The sequence below is a fragment of the Papaver somniferum genome, chromosome 1 (genome assembly GCF_003573695.1).
Source record: "Papaver somniferum cultivar HN1 chromosome 1, ASM357369v1, whole genome shotgun sequence".
NCBI lineage: Eukaryota > Viridiplantae > Streptophyta > Magnoliopsida > Ranunculales > Papaveraceae > Papaver > Papaver somniferum.
The window spans coordinates 99,256,145-99,274,782 of record NC_039358.1 but is presented as its reverse complement, the minus strand read 5'-3'; the positions used below and the strand labels follow the sequence as shown (position 1 = coordinate 99,274,782).

The 18,638-nt window shown below is 36.4% G+C and overlaps 1 protein-coding gene across 1 annotated transcript; it reads right to left on the bottom strand.

The window, feature by feature from the left end:
* Nucleotides 1-10,456: 10,456 nt before the first annotated feature.
* On the bottom strand, nucleotides 10,457-13,800 carry LOC113295129 (signal peptidase complex catalytic subunit SEC11A-like). Its single transcript, XM_026543482.1, has 8 exons — nucleotides 13,635-13,800; nucleotides 13,441-13,553; nucleotides 12,929-13,000; nucleotides 12,022-12,057; nucleotides 11,888-11,933; nucleotides 11,509-11,596; nucleotides 11,032-11,089; nucleotides 10,457-10,869 (listed from the first exon to the last, which is right to left on the bottom strand). Exons 1-8 carry the CDS (start codon nucleotides 13,711-13,713, stop codon nucleotides 10,819-10,821), a joined length of 543 nt encoding a protein of 180 aa, XP_026399267.1. The 5' UTR covers nucleotides 13,714-13,800; the 3' UTR covers nucleotides 10,457-10,818.
* Between the last annotated feature and the right edge of the window lie 4,838 nt (nucleotides 13,801-18,638).

Below are 18,638 nucleotides of genomic sequence, written 5' to 3'. Positions count from 1 at the left end.
GTTGCTTTAGATTTAAGGTAAGGTAGCTTTGGAATCAAGCAATCAATAATCACCGTTATATGAAAAACTTGACTTGAGACTAACTTAATAGAATATACACTATGGTTAGGATGAACCGTAAACGAACCGTGTGCAATGACCGATTCATAAAAGGTTAGCCGAAACTAGCCAGACAAAGGATAAGCTTAACCATTTTCATATACCACTTTAAGACTTCAATCTTAATTCACAAATGTGATCAAACATGTCTAGATAGTGTTTTTAGAGACTTGTTCAAATGCCTATTATCTCATAGAAATAATTTGATGAATCCGAAAATATTCGACACGGTAAGTACGTGTACTGTATTCCTGTTTGTGAATATTTTTGTCATGGAACGTGTACCAGGTTTGCAAAAATGGGTTCAGAAATCCACATATCTTTTCCGTTTTTTATATTGGGTATGCGTACGTTTTCGGTTTAGAAACCAACATATCTTTTCCAGTTGGTATGGGTACCTTCCTGGTTCCCGAGTCAACAGACTTTTTATGGTATGGATACCGGGTATGGGTACCAAAAAGTCGTTGCCGGACTATAGCTACGCCGGTACGTGTATTGGGTACACGTACTGTGGCTTCGGACTTATAACAATTGTCCCAGTATGTGAACTGGTATGCATATTGTCCTGTATCCATATTTACAGTAGTTCTATATCTCTCTAATAATCAATTTGAAACACTCCCGAATAACATCAATGACACATATCACTGTTCCATGCTATTTTCAAGTGATTAATCTTGAATCATAATTTAGGTCATAAATAATAAATCATTATTAACCAAATTCATCAAGTGTGAACAAATGTTCTTAAGCTTAGTCAACATATTTCGAGAACGATTACAAGATAAACTTGATTCGTGTAATGTCTAATTTAGTAAGGCGACACTATCTCATGGATAGAAAGGTAAAAACTTGAGTAATAGGTGGTTCAGTCTTCACTTACCTTTTGTTGGTGAAGTTCTCCAAAAGCTTTGGTTGATCTTCGCCTTCAAACGATAGAACACAGTGATATATGGTACTCAACTACACACTTTTATCCTAATCCGAGACTTGACTTAATGTAGACTTGAAATAAAGATATAGTTTTGATCAACTAAATTTGACAATAAGCTTGAGATAACAACACTTATAAGTTCGACCGAGCAATTCTCTAACACTAAGTATCCCAACGTCTCTTACTTGTGGCAATTCTTTACCTCTCTAGCCTGGAATATCCAAGAATTGGGTACAAGGGATACTAAGGCCAAACACTATGGTGAGGGATTTCCCTTAGGTATAGATTATTTAAAGCTGAGGGAAAAGGGTCTCAGGGAAACCTCACCATGGTCATGTGCCATCTCTTAGCTACACTAGACGGAAACTCGGTTTTCGTGTAAATAGTTCCAAACGGAAATTGAGTATCCGTTTTTTCCCCACATTTTTTCTGTTTGAATATTTGTATAGGTTAAAAGATAATTTTGAGGGAAAAAAAGGAGACATAAAAGGTAAAAAAAAAAGAGTTTTGGTAAATCAAAACAGTGAAAAAAAAGAGGTTTTGGTGTAAATTAGTAAAACCAGAAACGGATACTCAGTATGTATTGAATATCACACGGAAACTGAGCTTCCGTAAAGTAGAATTTTCAACGGAAACTGAGTATTCGTGTGATTTCCTTTTTCTACTACTCGGATCATATTTGATCTACTTTTAATTGTGGCTAGCAGATATCGCTACACTTGAGCGACATGGAAGACCATAGTAGTTGGATTTCGCTACAATTAAGTTATAGCGTAGTGAAATCGTGTACCATAGTGTTTCCCTAAGACATACTTGAATGATATGCTCAATAAATTAAATCGAGATTTTATGTTTCTATCTAAAACTAAACATAGGCAAGACAACTTAAACAAAATCATGCATGATCTCAATGTGTATAACTACTGGTTTGTGGAACTAGGAGGTGCTAGTGGCGCTGCTGGTGGTATTGCATTGATATGGAAAAGTAGCATATCCATTGATGTTATTGACTTCTCTCTTAACCATATCAATGCCATTGTCATCACTGCTCATAGCACTCCTTGGCTTTTCACTGATTATTATGGCAGTCCTTATGGTTCAACTAAGAAAGCTGAGTCATGGAAAATACTGCTCTTACCAATCATCTCCCTCGGATGATAATTGGGGACTTCAACTTTATTCTCCATGACTCTAGGAAATACATGTCACTCCTATTGATTCTGTTGAGGCCAATTTTTTCAACAACAAAATCATGAACCTAGATATTGTTGATATTGGCTTCATTAGATGCCCTTTCACTTGGTACAACAAGAGATATGGTCATGCTCTCATAGAGCAAAGATTATATAGAGGACTTGCTTCTAACTGTTGGTTGGTGATGTTCCTCAACACCACCATATCCAATATGTTGGCCATAGGATCAGACCAGCATCCTATCTTGCTAAACACTAATCCTCTTTGGGAAAATGGCAGTATCCCTTTTAAAAATTTTGGGTCTTGGCTTGATCATGAAGACTGCAAGAAAATCATAGATGAATGTTGGATCAAAGACCTCTCTGGCACTAGTTCTTTCATAATATCCAGGAAACTCAAAGATATAAAGCTGCACCTCAGAATTTGGAACAAAGAGGTCTATGGAAACATCAAAACCAACATAGAAGATTGCCAGAATCATTTGGATTGGCTTCACAAACACTACCTCATAATGGATAGGGGCCTCACTCTCAAAACAGCTAGAAGGAAACTCAAGGATTTTCTAGACATTGAAGAAAGTTTTTTGAAAACTAAAAGCATCAATCAACTTATCAAGCTAGGAGACATAAATACCAAGTAATTTCATAGAGCCACCAAGTGCAGAACCAGAAGAAATAAGATTGACTCTATTCATGATGAAGATCGGAATTGGATAAATAACTATCAAGAAGTGACTGCTTGCTTTACCAACCACTTCACCAAAATGGCTACTGCTGAAAATTTCAATATCAACCCAGACATCATTAAAACCATACTCACTACCATCACTCATCAAGATAACAACACCCTCAATAGGCTCTCTGATACTCATGAAATGAAATCCACTCTTTTTAGTATAGTTGGAGACAAAGCTCCTGGTCCAGATGGTTTTCCTCCCAACTTTTTCCAAGCCAACTAGCACATTTTGGGAGCTGATATTTTCAAGATGGTCCATCACTTCTTCACCTCTGGCTACATGCTCAAAGAAATGAACTCCACTTTTATCTCTCTCATCCCTAAAATTGACAATCCATCCCCAAGCCATTTTAGACCCATAAGCCTCTGCAATACCACTTACAAAATCATATCTAAACTCATTTCCCAAAGAAGGAAACATTTTCTCAACAGGATTATCTCCCCATACCAATTTGCTTTTATACCTGGAAGACAAATATCTGACAATATAGATATAACCCATGAAATTAATCTTTCTACGAGATCCAAAAGAGGAAAGATCAAAAGGGAAAAATGGCAGCATGGGCATCAAAATTGATATGGCAAAGGATTTTGAAAGACTTGACTGGAACTTCCTAATCACTATATTGAGGAAAATTGGTTTCAATGATTATTGGTATCAAAAAATATATCAATGTGTATCCACAACCACTTCTATTGTGCTCATCAATGGCTCTCCTGAAAAATTGTTTAAACCCTCTAGGGTGCTAAGACAAGGTGACCCATTACCTCCCTGTCATGTACCTGATATGATGAGAAGAGGGTGTCCTCTATCACATTCAGTGTCAATACGTAGTACTAGGCTTATTAGTAGTAAGTAGCTTATTATTGGGTGTCTTTAGTAATTGTGGTAGTGGATCCATTATAACCACCTGGGGGCTGTTAAGTCGTTGGATGATAGGGCAGTGAGTGAGGGATTTATAAGCTATGGATCATGTAATGAAACTCTTAATCAAAAATATAATCAAATTGAATCGTTTAGTCGATTTTAGGTTGTTCGCAAGAGCAGAGAAACTTGATTCTTTGAATCAAGTAATTATCCTGTCATTGTACATCCAGGTACATGACAATTGGTATCAGACTCCATCCTGGAACCTGTATCCATGGCTACTGAACAACAAATTAGAGATCTCTCAAATGCGGTTCATCAAAAAGGTGAAGCGATCACTGGATTGAAAGATGCGATGAGTTCCTTGAAGTCGGTTGTGAATAATTTGGATTCCAAAATAAATCGTATTCTAGCTCTGCTTGGAATCGATCTACCTCAGCCATCAATCAACTCTACTATTTCAATTGAGGGTTTCACTGTCTCTCCATCTGAGGAAATCAAATCATCTCCTCCTGGTGTTGATGAAGAAATGGTTTCTCTCGATTTAGAGTTGATTCCTAAATTTTTCTTTGTTGAAACTGAAGAAGACGATGATTGTCTCGATTTTGATTTGTTCATTCCTTATTTTTTCTTCGATGAAGAGGGTGATTTACCTGATGGGTGAATTTTCAAACTACAGAAGCTATGAGTAATGAGGGTAGCTGTGAGAAACTCCAAAGCTTAAAGGAGTTCGTCAGTGGTAACTACAAAATAATTAGTAAGAATCGATTTGCTCTTCTTCCTGTTTATACTCGGTTATTGTTTGATCGTAGAAAAGATTTCCGACTCATTAAGCGTTTTTCTTACTTAGCTGGAAATTCTGAATTTGGTTTTGATACACCTATTTCATGTTCGTTTCAATTATCGGTTTGTTCTATTTTGATGTCCACCTACAATCGTAATTCTGTTCATGACTTGATTCTCAATCCTGGGTACCTATTAGATTGGTTGTTGGGAAAATCAAATGTTGATGTGTTAGCTAAAGGTAGTGTTATTAGTACTGCTGAAGTATTGTTTGATAAAATGTCTGAGAGTAATGCTGTGAATTTGAGTGATGTTGTAGCTCAAATGGATAGAGTTTTTGACCTCGGAAAAGAGAAATTGTAAGTTGATTCTAAGTTGGGATACTTCCGAGAATTGTTTTTTACTGCTTCGATTGCCGGAACACCAGCTAAGAATGGGGTTATTCTTACTGCTAGAAGTTTGCAGGTCACCATTTATTTCTATCTTTATTTTGATGATACTTGCTCATTATTTGATCGAGGTAAGTGCGCCATTTTATCCTCGTTATCTTACTGGAAATTGTGTATTTGATTGCTTGTTAACTTTGGGTACGAATCAATTTGGGTTATACATTCGATGATTCTTATATGTGTTGCTCCTCATGCGGATATTCAAGTTGATTGTAAGTTGATTATTCTTCTGCCTGAGAGAGGTAGATTTTGCATACACTTATTTACTAGAGTAGATGATATTGGGCAAGCTGGTCAGTTGTGGGTTCACATGCTTGATATGAGGGACGAAGATTTTGTTCTTTCACAGCTACGAATAATTTGGGTCTCTTGATATCAAATTTTTAACACAAATTTTATACCAGCTGGAGTGATATCTTCACAACTGATTCATTCTCTAGGTGCATCTGATGCTTTTGTTGAGTTTTGTGGTTATCCTCTTAAAGTGATTCTCATAGTTGTTCGCAGCTGTATTGGACAGTTGAGCAGTTATCGTTTCTTACAGGAACTATTAGGTAGATGGTCTGATAGTGTTCTACGTGGTTTGAATGATTGTGTTTGTTTAGATAGAATCTCTTTTGAAGCTTCAACCTCGGTTACTATTATGTATGCTCACTTGCTTCAAATCCTGAATCCAAATGGTGTCTGCATTGTATTCCGTGCTTTTTCTCCTGTGGCGAGTCTCTCAACAGTGAGAGATTCTACCAAGTAGGAGTTCTTAGCAATGTTAAGTGCTCAAATCTTGCTTATAGTGTTTCAGATTATAAATGTGTTGCTCTGGGTAGGGTACCTGAAGTGGAAGTTCAGATTGGATCCACTTGGTAAGTTTCTCTGTACTGCTATAATACCTCAAGTGACGTGGAAAAGTAAGTCTAGGGATGTACATGAACTACTTTGTCGAATGCTGCATAATGATAGATGGAGTTTCAGTTGTAAAGGTTATCTTATTTGGCAGCTGGGATATAGTTTACTTGCTGCTATAGAAATGGTGCATAATGCACATAAACAAGATGATGTGTCACAGATTCTTGTGGAGAGTTTTATATGCGTACAAATGTTTCTTTCTGTTAGTGTATTTCTTAATTGTGTAGAAGACAAGGATGTACATCTCACTTTGGATGTTCAAGGTCTGAATTATGGACATAGGGTATTTGACCGTGGAAAGGGGTTTCCGCGCATGAGGAGTTACTCTTCCCTTGCTATGCACTGGGGTAAAGGTGATGTTGGTTTTTACCAAATGCTTAACAGAACGTTCTTGTTAGCAGAGAAGTTATCCACCCAAGTGACTGACATCCTCACAGCAACAGGAGATGTTTATCTCCCTATAATTGTGTTCTTATATTCTTCGCTACTTACATCTGAAGTGCTCGACAGATTTGCGACTCCAGAGAGACACATATTGAAAGTTCGGCAGTTCCCTTATAGTTATCTGCACATGTTTTATCCTGCCTGGTATTTTCATACTTGCTGCAAGAACCTGACAGTTTTATACAAATTTGATTTGAGTGAATATTATCTTCCTTGTTACCCTGCTATATGGAAGTTTGCGTCAAATGGTGGTTCTCATCTCAATGAGGTACTGGTATTCATGGATTTGATGAGGAGATTTGTTGAGATTCTCGAGCACTTGAAGTTTAATGACTGGCTTACAATCCAGAGTTATATACGTAGTCCACTTCTGGGAGGTAGAGTAATGATGGGGAACTTACCTTACCTCTTTATATCTGACGCCAAGACTGTATTTACAACTGTGCTGGAGCTCAGACAACTTCCACCAAGGGTAGACAACACTATACAAATTCAAAGTGGAGCTTATGCAAATTACATATAGGAGACACTCAGGGCAACTCTAACCTCCTTGGTGTCAGGTGATATGTTACACAAATTCTGTCACCAGTGGCAAATTTGGTTGTTCGGACAACACCCGTGGATATGGTACGTAATTTTTCTACCAGACATGGAGCTTTTTGTTCATCTCTCAGCGTCTATGGGTCTTATTGCTAGTGAAGCTTCTGTTAGTGCTTCCCAAGCTGCGAACTTTGATAATTCTGAACATGCATACCCACGTCTAAATTTCACGTTGAAACCCGATATGATGAGAAGCAGACTTGGAAGCTTGGTTCTCATCCTTGAGGACAAGGATGTTTCCAAGGATTGGGGAATGTCGTGTACCCAATATGATGAGAAGAGGGTGTCCCCTATCATATTCAGTGTCAATACGTAGTACTAGGCTTACTAGTAGTAAATAGATTATTATTGGGTGTCTTTAATAATTGTGATAGTGGATCTAATGTAACCACCTGGGGGCTGTTAAGCCGTTGGATTATAGGGCAGTGAGTGAGGGATTTATAAGCTATGGATCATGTAGTGAAACTCTTAATCAAATTGAATCGTTTAGTCGATTTTAGGTTGTTCGCAAGAGCAGAAAAACTTGATTCTTTGAATCAAGTAATTATCCTGTCATTGTACATCCAGGTACATGACACCCCCTATCTATTTTTATTTTTTTTATAGAAGTAATTTCTGGAACTCTAATCCAGGCTGAAGATATGGGTCCGATTTCTGGTATCAAAATCTGCAAGAACGCTCCCTCCATCAAACATCTCATATTTACTGATGATTGTATGATATTCTGCAAGGCTAACAAGATAGAGAGTCAAAATATAATGGACATTTTAAAAATCTTCAGTGACTCCTCAGAACAGTTAATTAATTTCATCAAATCAGGTGTTTTCTTCAGCAACAACACTGATCCTACCATTAGCTCCACTATCAGCAACATCATGGGAGTCCAGGTCTTTCAGTTGAATGATAAATATCTTGTCTTTCCTCTCTTTACTCACAGAAGCAATATTACCTCTTTAAAGCCAGGTGTTGATAAACTCACACTCAGACTTGTCAATTGGAAGAATTGACTCCTTAATCCTGCTGGTAGACATGTTCTCATTAACTCTGTCACATCCACTACCGACATCTATCAGATGAACTGTTTAAAACTTCCAAAGAAAACCCGTCAGACCTAAACAAGCTTCAAAGAGATTTCTTCTGGGGTGAAAGCTTAGATAATCCCAAAGGTCACTTCCCAAAAGCTTGGATTGTTGTGCGCAAATCCAAGTACCTGGGAGGTTTGGGTTTTATGAACATGGAACACAAAGATTCTTAATAGATTAATGATCACTAAAATTGGATGGAGATTGGAGAAAGACAAAGATTCTCTATGGTACCAGCTCATGGATGCAAAATACTTACTTGACAGAAATGTTCTCAACATAGATATAAAACCTAAAGATGGTGACTCTTGGATATGGAAATGCATTTTAGAAGGAATCAACAATATTCAAGAACATAGCTTTTGGAGAATTAGGAATTGGAGCACATCAAAATATGGGAGGATACCTGGATTCCTATCAATCCTACTCAAATACCTAAACCTACCAACTGTCCCTATGATCTCAACATGGTAGAACATCTTCTACCACATAATGGTGATCGAAATGCTCATCTGATTAACAACCTAATGTTATTCTAGATATTATTACTCACCCATGAGAAGATGATAAAATATTGTGGAACCTAACTGACTCTGGGGACTAGACTGTCAAATCCCTTTACAAGATGGATGATCTCTAAAGAAATGATGTTCATACTAGCAACTGGCAAGCTCTATGGAGTATTGATATTACTCCAGCGATCCAGATTTTCTTATAAAAATGTGCTCATAGAATCCTTCTCAAAAATGCTAAAACTGCTAGCGTCCTGCATTACATTGACCCAATTTGCAAGCTATGCAATAGTGGGAGGAAACTATGACACATGTTCCTCAATTTCCCTGCTGCAACTGCTGTCTGACATTTTTTGCTTGGACCAACTCATAAATTGTTTACTCCACCACAAAATTCATGGACTAGTTAAACTCTTGGTTCGGTTCTGGAAACTCTCACTATAGTAGCAACATTTATGCCACTACTTGTTGGTACATATGGAAGGCTAGGTGTGATTTGTATTCAAGCACACCAAGCTAAATGCTAGACATACCACCATCAATATTCATCAAAATCTGAGTAATCATAACAGAGTTCATCAATTGCGGGACCATATCCTTGATTCCGGCCTTCAGAATGAAGAGTATGATAACCTGATAAATAGTGATCGTACTGCGAATTACTCTCTGGGTCTTAATCAAAGAGGGGCATTTGGAAATAGTCATCAAAATTTGCACTCTTCAGAACCCAGAAACCCTTACTTACTTCACAGTTGTTACGACTTTTGACTTTGCGGGAAACATCATTGGGACTCAAGGACATCCAAGACACTATGGAGAATGGGGAGCAACAGGAGGAGCAGACTTAGCTTTTGATTGGGTCAAGGGATTGCAGCACACTAACGTTGAAATTCATGCTGAATCCATGGAAGTTCTAGTCTGTTCCACTATGCTCTATCATTCTGCAGTACAAGGAAGATTTCACCTCAGGTATCATGAAAGAATTAGAAGAGAAGCTAATGCGGAGAATGAAAATAGAATCAATATTCTTTCCTTTGTTCTAGAAGATCTTAAAATTATCCATAGGTTACAAAACTTAGACTCTTTTAACTTAGCTACGGCATGTAAGAATTTTATTCCAGGGAGTGGTGGTATTCCATATACTACCTTCAACTTGTACTCCTCTTAGGCATGTTTTGCCTAAGTTTTTGTATATATATATATAAAAAAACGTCTTAGTAGAATTGTTAGACATGGTTCCGAGGAAAATTGTTTGGATAACATGGGTTTTCTAAGGGAACAAAAGGCTCAAATTCAAACTTCAATTCTGATGAGAATTGTCACAATGTGTTCATTGATCCTGGGCAAGAACTTCACTGACACAGTCCTTGAATATAAGTGACAATGAGGAGCCTCAAAAGGAATAGTGGTAGATAAGTTATAGAATGAACAAGTTGCGGGAGCTGCAGATGGTCTAGGGTGGTTCTTGAGGACTAATATAATGCCTGCTTGAACCCATTACGAGAACAACATCCTCGAGCTGTGAATTTGGGGGAATGATTCATCAAATGAAAACAACAATATTGAGGTTCAACCTTCCGAAAACTTGTCATCTGGGCACTCATCTCTCAAGCTAGACCTTACAACATGGGCAGACTTGATAATGATTCCCCTACCTATACTCCTGCTATTCCACCTTTGGACATGGGTGTAAGCAGCCCCGGAGCTGGAGACTCTATGGTAGTGCCTATTGATAATGTGCACGTAGTGTTACGAGTACCAAGCAAAAACCCCTACTCATCCAGCCGTCCTAAACTTTGACTTTAATCCATTGAATCTGGGGTGCAAATTAATTATGACTTCAAACATAATACTTCTGCTCTACGACATTTTTTTTTCCAATCCAAGGGACTACAGAAGTATCCAAGCCGGCATGCTTGCTGGCAAATTCAACATAACAATTTCTGATATTTCTATTGCAACTGCATACTCCAACAAAAAAATTATTCCATCAGGAGAAAGAAATATCTTTGCATTTTTAAACTAAATCAACTCTAATTTAACTAGTTAAAAATATTTCTTAATCATCCCTTTTCATTAGCCAGAACTAAGTACTTTCCTTCACGAAACATGATGATATATGAAGGGGGAAAAGTGACGGTGAAATACATCTGCCATTGGTAGAGATGGAGGATGTGTTTCCCGTTTGTCAGCCGCAGAAACAAGATTCCGCTTATTAGTCCTTTGCTGTTACCACAAGCAACCCCAAGGCACCAATAAGTATGTACTGCAAGAGAGAACAGCATTTTCCATCAATATACAAAATAATAAATAGAACCATTATTTACCAAAAATAAAATAAAAATAGAACCATTAAAAAGCATAATCTGCACTGGAAATAGATAACTAAATCAAGAGTGGCGATACTATCTTCTAGTATACAACAAACCTTGATGATCGGTTTTTCTGTCATGATAATAGTCACCCAGCCCACATACGGCAAGAACCTACAAGAGAAATATAAACAAAATGCAAATGTTAACAACTGTGTCAAGACAAGTTTGGAAACCCTGCTGTCAAACTTCCACATACTATTTAAATTAGATGAAGCCATGATAAACACATCATAGCGGCAATAACGCAGAGCTATCAGTGCGGGAAAAAGATTTGACTACACTCTCTACACCAATTTCTCTCTCTCTCATAGTCTCATCAATGTTCCTGAACCAGTCTCCAGAGGCATCTTTGTGTGTCACGCTAACAAAGACTAAAGACGGCGTTTCCACCCATCTACTTGGACATAACAAATACCCAGATTGTTGATAAAATTAGGGTGTAGACCTTATACATCCACACAATCAGAACAGTTAAAATTACCAAAAATAAATAAATAACAGAAAATATGTTAAATGCTAAAGATGCTCACCCTACAGCTCTCCCCATGATATGGTGTCGGTTAAGCCAAAGCTGACCATGAGCGTATAAAAGTCTATCATCCCCAAAATTATTGTCCCCTGAAACCAATAAAACAAAGGGAAGCGTCTTAGTTACGAGCAAGAAAATAATTATCCCTATAGTAAAATCAAAAGAGTGAACTACAATACAGTGTAGGGTTGTAAATAACAGAAAGGAAATTTTCACGAAATAATAGAAAGAAGATTTTTTTAACAGAATAAACGGCATTTGTTATCTGTCAAATTGTATTATCACAAGAACCTCCAGATGGTTTTATGAAGAATGGAGGGGTATCATAAAAGATGCAGCTTCCTCATTTCTCAAATCAAAGTTCAAATCCTAAGTCATACCTTTCGTCAAGACATCAACTTCTCCGGTATCTTTCCGTTCATGGACCTGATCAGAAAATACCATAGCAGGAGTCAGACATGTATGTACACTATATACTATCAACAAAAAGAACATAACCAAAGATGATGATTACCTTAATTACACGGTGGACAATTGGAATCTCACGCCCCTAAAACATATTAGTGTAAACAATGGATTAGCTAACACAACCAAGAGTACAAGAGATATCTAGATCTCCAATTCATTAAGATAAAATATCTCAAACTAAGTGGGAAACAAAATGCAATTGTGAAGCCTAAAGAGTACTGAATGTACAAATTTTTTGGTTTAGTTGCAAAATGAACACGAGGATAAGAAGAGGACTAGATAAATTAACAAAAAATTAAACTTCACATATTAAAGATAATACAAGGCTCAAAAACACAGATCCACATCCAGCTAACACCCTTCCACTGTTGCACTCTTAGCATTTACTCTAAAAGATAAGAAATGGGAGGAGCCATTTCCAATCTCTGTTTTGAACAAGACGTAAACATAACCAACAGTCCATCATTTAGCACTGCAGCACCCTGTAATATGTGTAACAGCCTCACAGCTGAGGACAATATTTTCATCTGGGAAATGACTATTCCAAGCATACCCCATTTGGATCTTTTTCCATCCATGTAGACTAGGAAGGAGAGATGGGCTTCGGGCTGGAACACCATAAACACCAAGACTCAACCGTTTAATCATCTCTGCCTGGTCCTGCATCTCTAAGTGTATTTCATGGACTGACTGAGCACTAACGACAACTATTTACTACTTTCTATTTTCATTTGGCTATCCTATCTATCGGTGTTTAATAGCATAAATAGCTTCTTTTTTTCACAGATGGTAAAGTTTGGCACTGGAGTATTCCTATAGTTTGAAATCCAACAAAATCAATCAAACGGTGATTAAAAATGAACAAGCTTAGTCAGCTCAGAGGAAAATAATTATATCAGGATAGACAAATGATAAAGAAAAGAATGCATTATGGCATATATGAAGGAACATACATCAACGTTAAAGACAACAATTTCACCAGCACGAATAGGATCCTTGCTCATGTGTAAGAACAGTATATCGCCCTGCAAAACAAATATATGGTTACACAGTCATTCTCAAACTTATTTACTCATTCTCAAAGAACTCTTCTTAGGTTATACAGCACATTTTGTTGAAGACAATCAAACTTTGCTAAAACATACAAGTTTAAAACTAAATCTTTAAGCCGCCCATAATAACACTAATCAAATGCCCTTCTTACTCCTTTTTGCACCAGCACTGCTTAAAACGAGGGCTGAGATTGTACAAGCAGGCCACAGTTTGCCACACTATATGCTTATTTAGAATCTTTCCTTTCGCCATCTCAGCATCGGTGCAAACAGGGTATGAATAGCTTTGAAGTGAAACAAAATATTCAGTTCCTTCACAAAAAAAAATGAAGCGGGATTTTTTTTTCACTGGAAAAACTAATAAATTGGACACATTTCTGTGATGAAGATTGGAATTGAAGGAAATGGGTTACCCTTTTGAAACCAGGTTCCATGCTTCCAGAAAGAACAACAACAACAGGTGATTCACTACCAGTAAAGCACATCAACCCTTTCCATATTATCAAAGCTGATGTAATTATCATACCTGCAATTACATTTTTAAAGAAATTCTAAGTAAAATCTACAAACCCTGAAAATTGAATTTCAGAGAGAGAGAAAGACGAACCAAGACTGACAACTTGGGTGAGAACTTGTCTGAATTGAAGGGATTTGATGGAGTCTACGCTCTCCCCGATCCATCCCATTTTTCTTTGCCAACTCTCTGATCTTCCTTCTTCTCTTCTCTTTTCTTTTCTTTTCTTTTCTTTTCCTTTGTTTTTCCTTCTCCTTTATATTTTTCTTCCTTATGGGGTATCTCTTCGAGCAATCCTCATGGAAATCCAAAGCATTGAGTCAAGCCTTACAGAAGGAAAACGATTCAGTCAACCATTATTGACGGACAAAATCCGTTGTCCTTTTAAGTTTCTTAAGTTTCGTTTTTTTCCTTCCGATTTTACCCCTAAACAATAGTTAATAGTGAAAAATACTAGAACCCCTTACGGGTTCAACATATAGAAACCCCACAAAATGGATCCTTTATTGTCAACTCCATATTTTACAAAAATGATATTCATAGGCCCCGAATATCAATTTTTCTTCAGATCTGGCCCATTAATTTATATTATGTATTTTGATATTGACAAAACTACCCTTTTCTATTTAAAAAAGGGAAATATCAGAAGATATTTTCATTTCTCCATCTTCTTTCTCTCTCATCTCTCTCTCTCTCGGTTGCAGAGAAAAACAATTCTAGGGTTTTCTGAGATTTAGTTTCATCTTCTTCTTTTAGATTCTCTACTGCAACAACTCATTAGATTATTTTCATTTCTTATTTCATTTCCTCTCTCCAGTTGTTACATAAACACTTTCTAGGGTTTCTAAATTGATTTTGAGCAGAGACAATCGATGGCGACGATAGAGATCATAAATCACCATCAGGAGAAGGAGGAGCATCGTAGAGGATAATGGATCCGAGAAACAAATATCAGTTGATTGATTTGCAGATTCAATGCAGATAAGTATTCTCTTCTATCAGTGATTATGCTTCAACTGAGAGATTTTGGTTTATTTATTCAGAAACAAATCTGAGAAAAAAAATTCAAAATCGAAATTAGATCTTAGATTTACATTCATCTACTCTCTTTGGTTGTATCAATGGAATTTTTTTGAAGAATATTGAACAAAATTTTCAGATCTGTTATCCATCAAAATCATCGTAACTCTCAACTGATTAAGGATTCGATATCAGCGACTCATCATCTCTGTTACCCGTAGATTTGATTTGAATTTTATTCACTTTTAATTTTCGATTTCTTAGTAGATATGAAACGGAAGTTGTTTTTGAATGATGCTGGGAAACGACATTTGATGAAGTTTTTGCTGCTGGAGGACTTTTTGCTTTTGTTAAAATTTGTAGATATAGGTTGAATTGGAAACCGTAGTCAATTATTTACTAGAAGCTTTGATTTGATGAAATTTGCCAGTGAAAGATATGTCATCTGTGAAGCACAAGGAATGGGCAAGACGACTTGAGTGAACTGCGTGGACTAGAGAAAAATTTGGATGAGTCTCTGAAAATCGTTCGCAAAAGGAAGGTAAATCTAATGTGATAAGAAAATCTGCAATGATAATTTTTAGCTGCAATTTCAAAATTATGATATTCATTTTTGTATGCCTCTAACTGTAATTCAATTAGTGAACTAATTCTTGACTTAATAGAACATTCTTAACATTGGAGATATAGTCCGTAATTCGGTATAGCGGTTGTATTTATTGGTTCTATGTAGATATCCTGCATACTTCCTGAAAATGTCCCATACTCGAGGAAGCATATACGATTGTGATTTAACACCATAACATCTGGCATACGGGGGTTCCTACGTTACTGCCGATTAGTTAGAGGTCAATACTTATCTGAATGTTGATGGTATTTATTTACTGTTTCTTTGATTGATTCATACACAGGAGCGTCTTCTGGGCGCATCATTGGGAAGTATTTTCACCGGAGTCGTTGTTTTCCAACAGCGAAAGAGTATTTGTCGTTCGATTTCAAAGATTCAACCACAAACCCATTCTCAACCACTGGTAAGACATTAGATATTTGACGGAACTTCAATTCGTATGATGATGATTTCTTTAACTGAAACCCTAGTTTTTTAATTGTGATTTCATTTCTCAGCATGCTTAATTGAATTGTTTGATTATACTCACTCTAGGGCAGTTTGTAAGTCCATAATTGATCTTTGTCATGGTTGGGATTTTTTTATTTCTTGATACACAAGTAGATTTATCATTCATGTGTATCTAGTTGGTAATTGTGAGGAAGGGGAAAATCTATGGTTACTCATTGGTGGTTTGATAGCATTATGGAGAGTGCAGTGAAAGAGTTGGTTGATTTGTTTGGATAATATAGGCTCATTTGTTGTACTGGAAGCATAGTGTAGCACATTCTTTATGTTAATTTAACTGAGTTTTTTAAGCTTTCGTATGGTGTAAGTATGTTATTTGGTGTTGCTCGAAAGAAGAATATAGTTTAGGGTTGTACTAGTTTGAAAAAGTTGTGTAATTGCTGGAGCTATATCTACTGTCCGATATAGGGATCAGCAGACTTCCTGAACGGGATGCATTGTGTTATGATCAATGCATCATCTGTTGCGCGTAGTGTACTGCCAATGTTATAGGTTAATGATTTTGAATGGAAGGGGATTTATTGAGCCATTCTTGTCATGTTTTGACTTTTCAGTTGGTGGCCATTGACAACTAGATTTAGATTCCTTGGTCACGATCTATGATCATAATATTAATTTCGTCTAATCCCTGTCAACCACTTTTCTTTTGTGCGTTAATTATAGTTCCATACTCCATGCTTAATTTTTTCTATCACTACGTGTGAAAAAGATTATTTAGCTTCCGGAACAGGAATTCAAAGAACAATTTTGTCTAACTAATAAGGCAGAAGCTGGACTACTTTTTCTCGATTGGACTACTTATAGAGACGTCCATTTTCTAAATAAAGCAAAAGAACCCTCTCTATTAATGAAAAGAACCTTAAGAAAATCTTACTGATTATTGATTGTTTTTTATTAATTTTTTCCTTTTTTACATTAATTTTGTTGGACTTTAACTTTAACAGTATTTGATTTGATGACAACAGTCGAGGACTACTTAGAAAGGCTAAAGAATAAAGAATAGATTAAAAAAGCTTAGTAGAATCTTGATTAAACAAAGGTGAATCTTGTAAGCCGTTCTTTGATTATTTTTTTCTACGATTCAACTGTGAGCAGTTAGTGTCTTTAGACTCTTTACGACTGAAGAAGCTCATCACATTATTGGTGTTCCATGATAAGTTCATCACATTTTCATTTTGTTGATTTCGCTTACTCATATTCTCCCGTTTTTTTCAATTGAAATTGAGCTTTTGTTTGCCGCATGAATTGGAATCGGGCAATTGAATCTTTCTGAACATAAAACTTCCTTACCATAAACGCATTTGACTGTAAGCTAACTAGTTCGATCTGTTGTTATTGTGTAACAGGATCATGTTCTGACCAGTCAGACCAATATCTTCTCCATGAAAGTACGTATATATAGTACAACGCTTTCTTTTCTTTTCTCTTATAGCTTTCTTTCGTGTATCATTTCCTTCACTTCCAAGGATTTGCGTCATTTTGCTCTCTTTTGCAGGTTAGAAACTTAGACGAAGCACACAAACATCTCCTATGCTTAGTATGTGTAAGTTTCAAACTCAACAATAATATGAATCTTCACTAATAGGTCCTTACATCACTGATGTGGTTGATTGAAAGTTCTAGACAGGTGAATTATACTTATGTCCTTGTGCTATTGGTCTTAGGGTAAAAAAGTGGAGCCCTACTATCCAGTTCCTGCTGAGAATGAAGAAGACCATTATCCTGAATATGTAAGTGTCGAACCATTTATGCTCTCCAGAGGTTGTCTTTCTGAACTTTAAGGTAGACACTTATTAGTATTCAATGGATATTATTGCTTTAAAATCTTAATCGGGAAATTCTGTATAAAGGGTAAACATTGATAGGGACTATTAGCTTTAAATATATGATGCCTTCAGACTTTAATCACGAGTGTTATATGGATGTGTAAATACTAGTTACACATGTTAATTGGATGTGTAACTGCTAGTTACACATGCTAATTAGATGTGTAACTTCTACTTACACAAGATAAATACATGTGTAGCTACTAGTTACACATGCTAACTAGATGTGTAACTTATAGATACACATGCTAATATGATAGGATAGAAAGTCTTTAAGTTTTTTTTTTTTTGTGCCATCTCTTATGTGGAGCAAATTTCTTAGATATACAACCCTTTAAAAAAGTGTATGATTCCCTAATTTCACGCCATGTTTCTTGTGGTTCCAGGTATATGAAAACCATGCCCGTTTAGCTCTAGAAGATGTGGACTTGCCGGAGTTTAATCAGGTTGGCTACTGATTTTTGGTTGTTGTCTACATATCTTTAAATACTAACTTATCATATGATAGGTTTGTTTAACTCCCTGCCATATTATTTCATAGGTTTCCTGCATAACTTAATTAATATGATAGTTCCATACTGGTTAATTTGGCTATGCTTTTGTTTCACATACTAAATGTACATGTAGCTTCTAGTTACACATGTTAATTGGGTGTGTAACTAATGATTACACATGCATTTTGTATGTGTAACTGCTAGTTACACATGCATAAATTAGAATCAGTTTTTATTTCCTCAGGTGATAAATTTTCTGTCATCTCACTCTATCTCGGTTGATTGCATTGGTCTTCCCCCAGGTATTATTATTATCTCGATTACCTGCACTGAAACTGAAAATCCATAAATGCTTATTCATTAGGAATAAACATGCAAGTCTATGGAGGTGCACCAGCGTTGGTTGTGTCGATTTCTCAGTTATATTTTGTTAGCTATCATATTCAATTTGTTTCAGATCGTTTTTCGAACTGTGATAACTGCATTGCCCTAAACCAGAGTTCACTTCATTTCGAGTTTAAACTTTAAACCACTAACCCGATATGAAATGGCTGCTTAAGCTAACTGTTTTTCATAATCTGTAATTAGCTATAAACCGTAAGAGTATTATAAAACTGTTGAT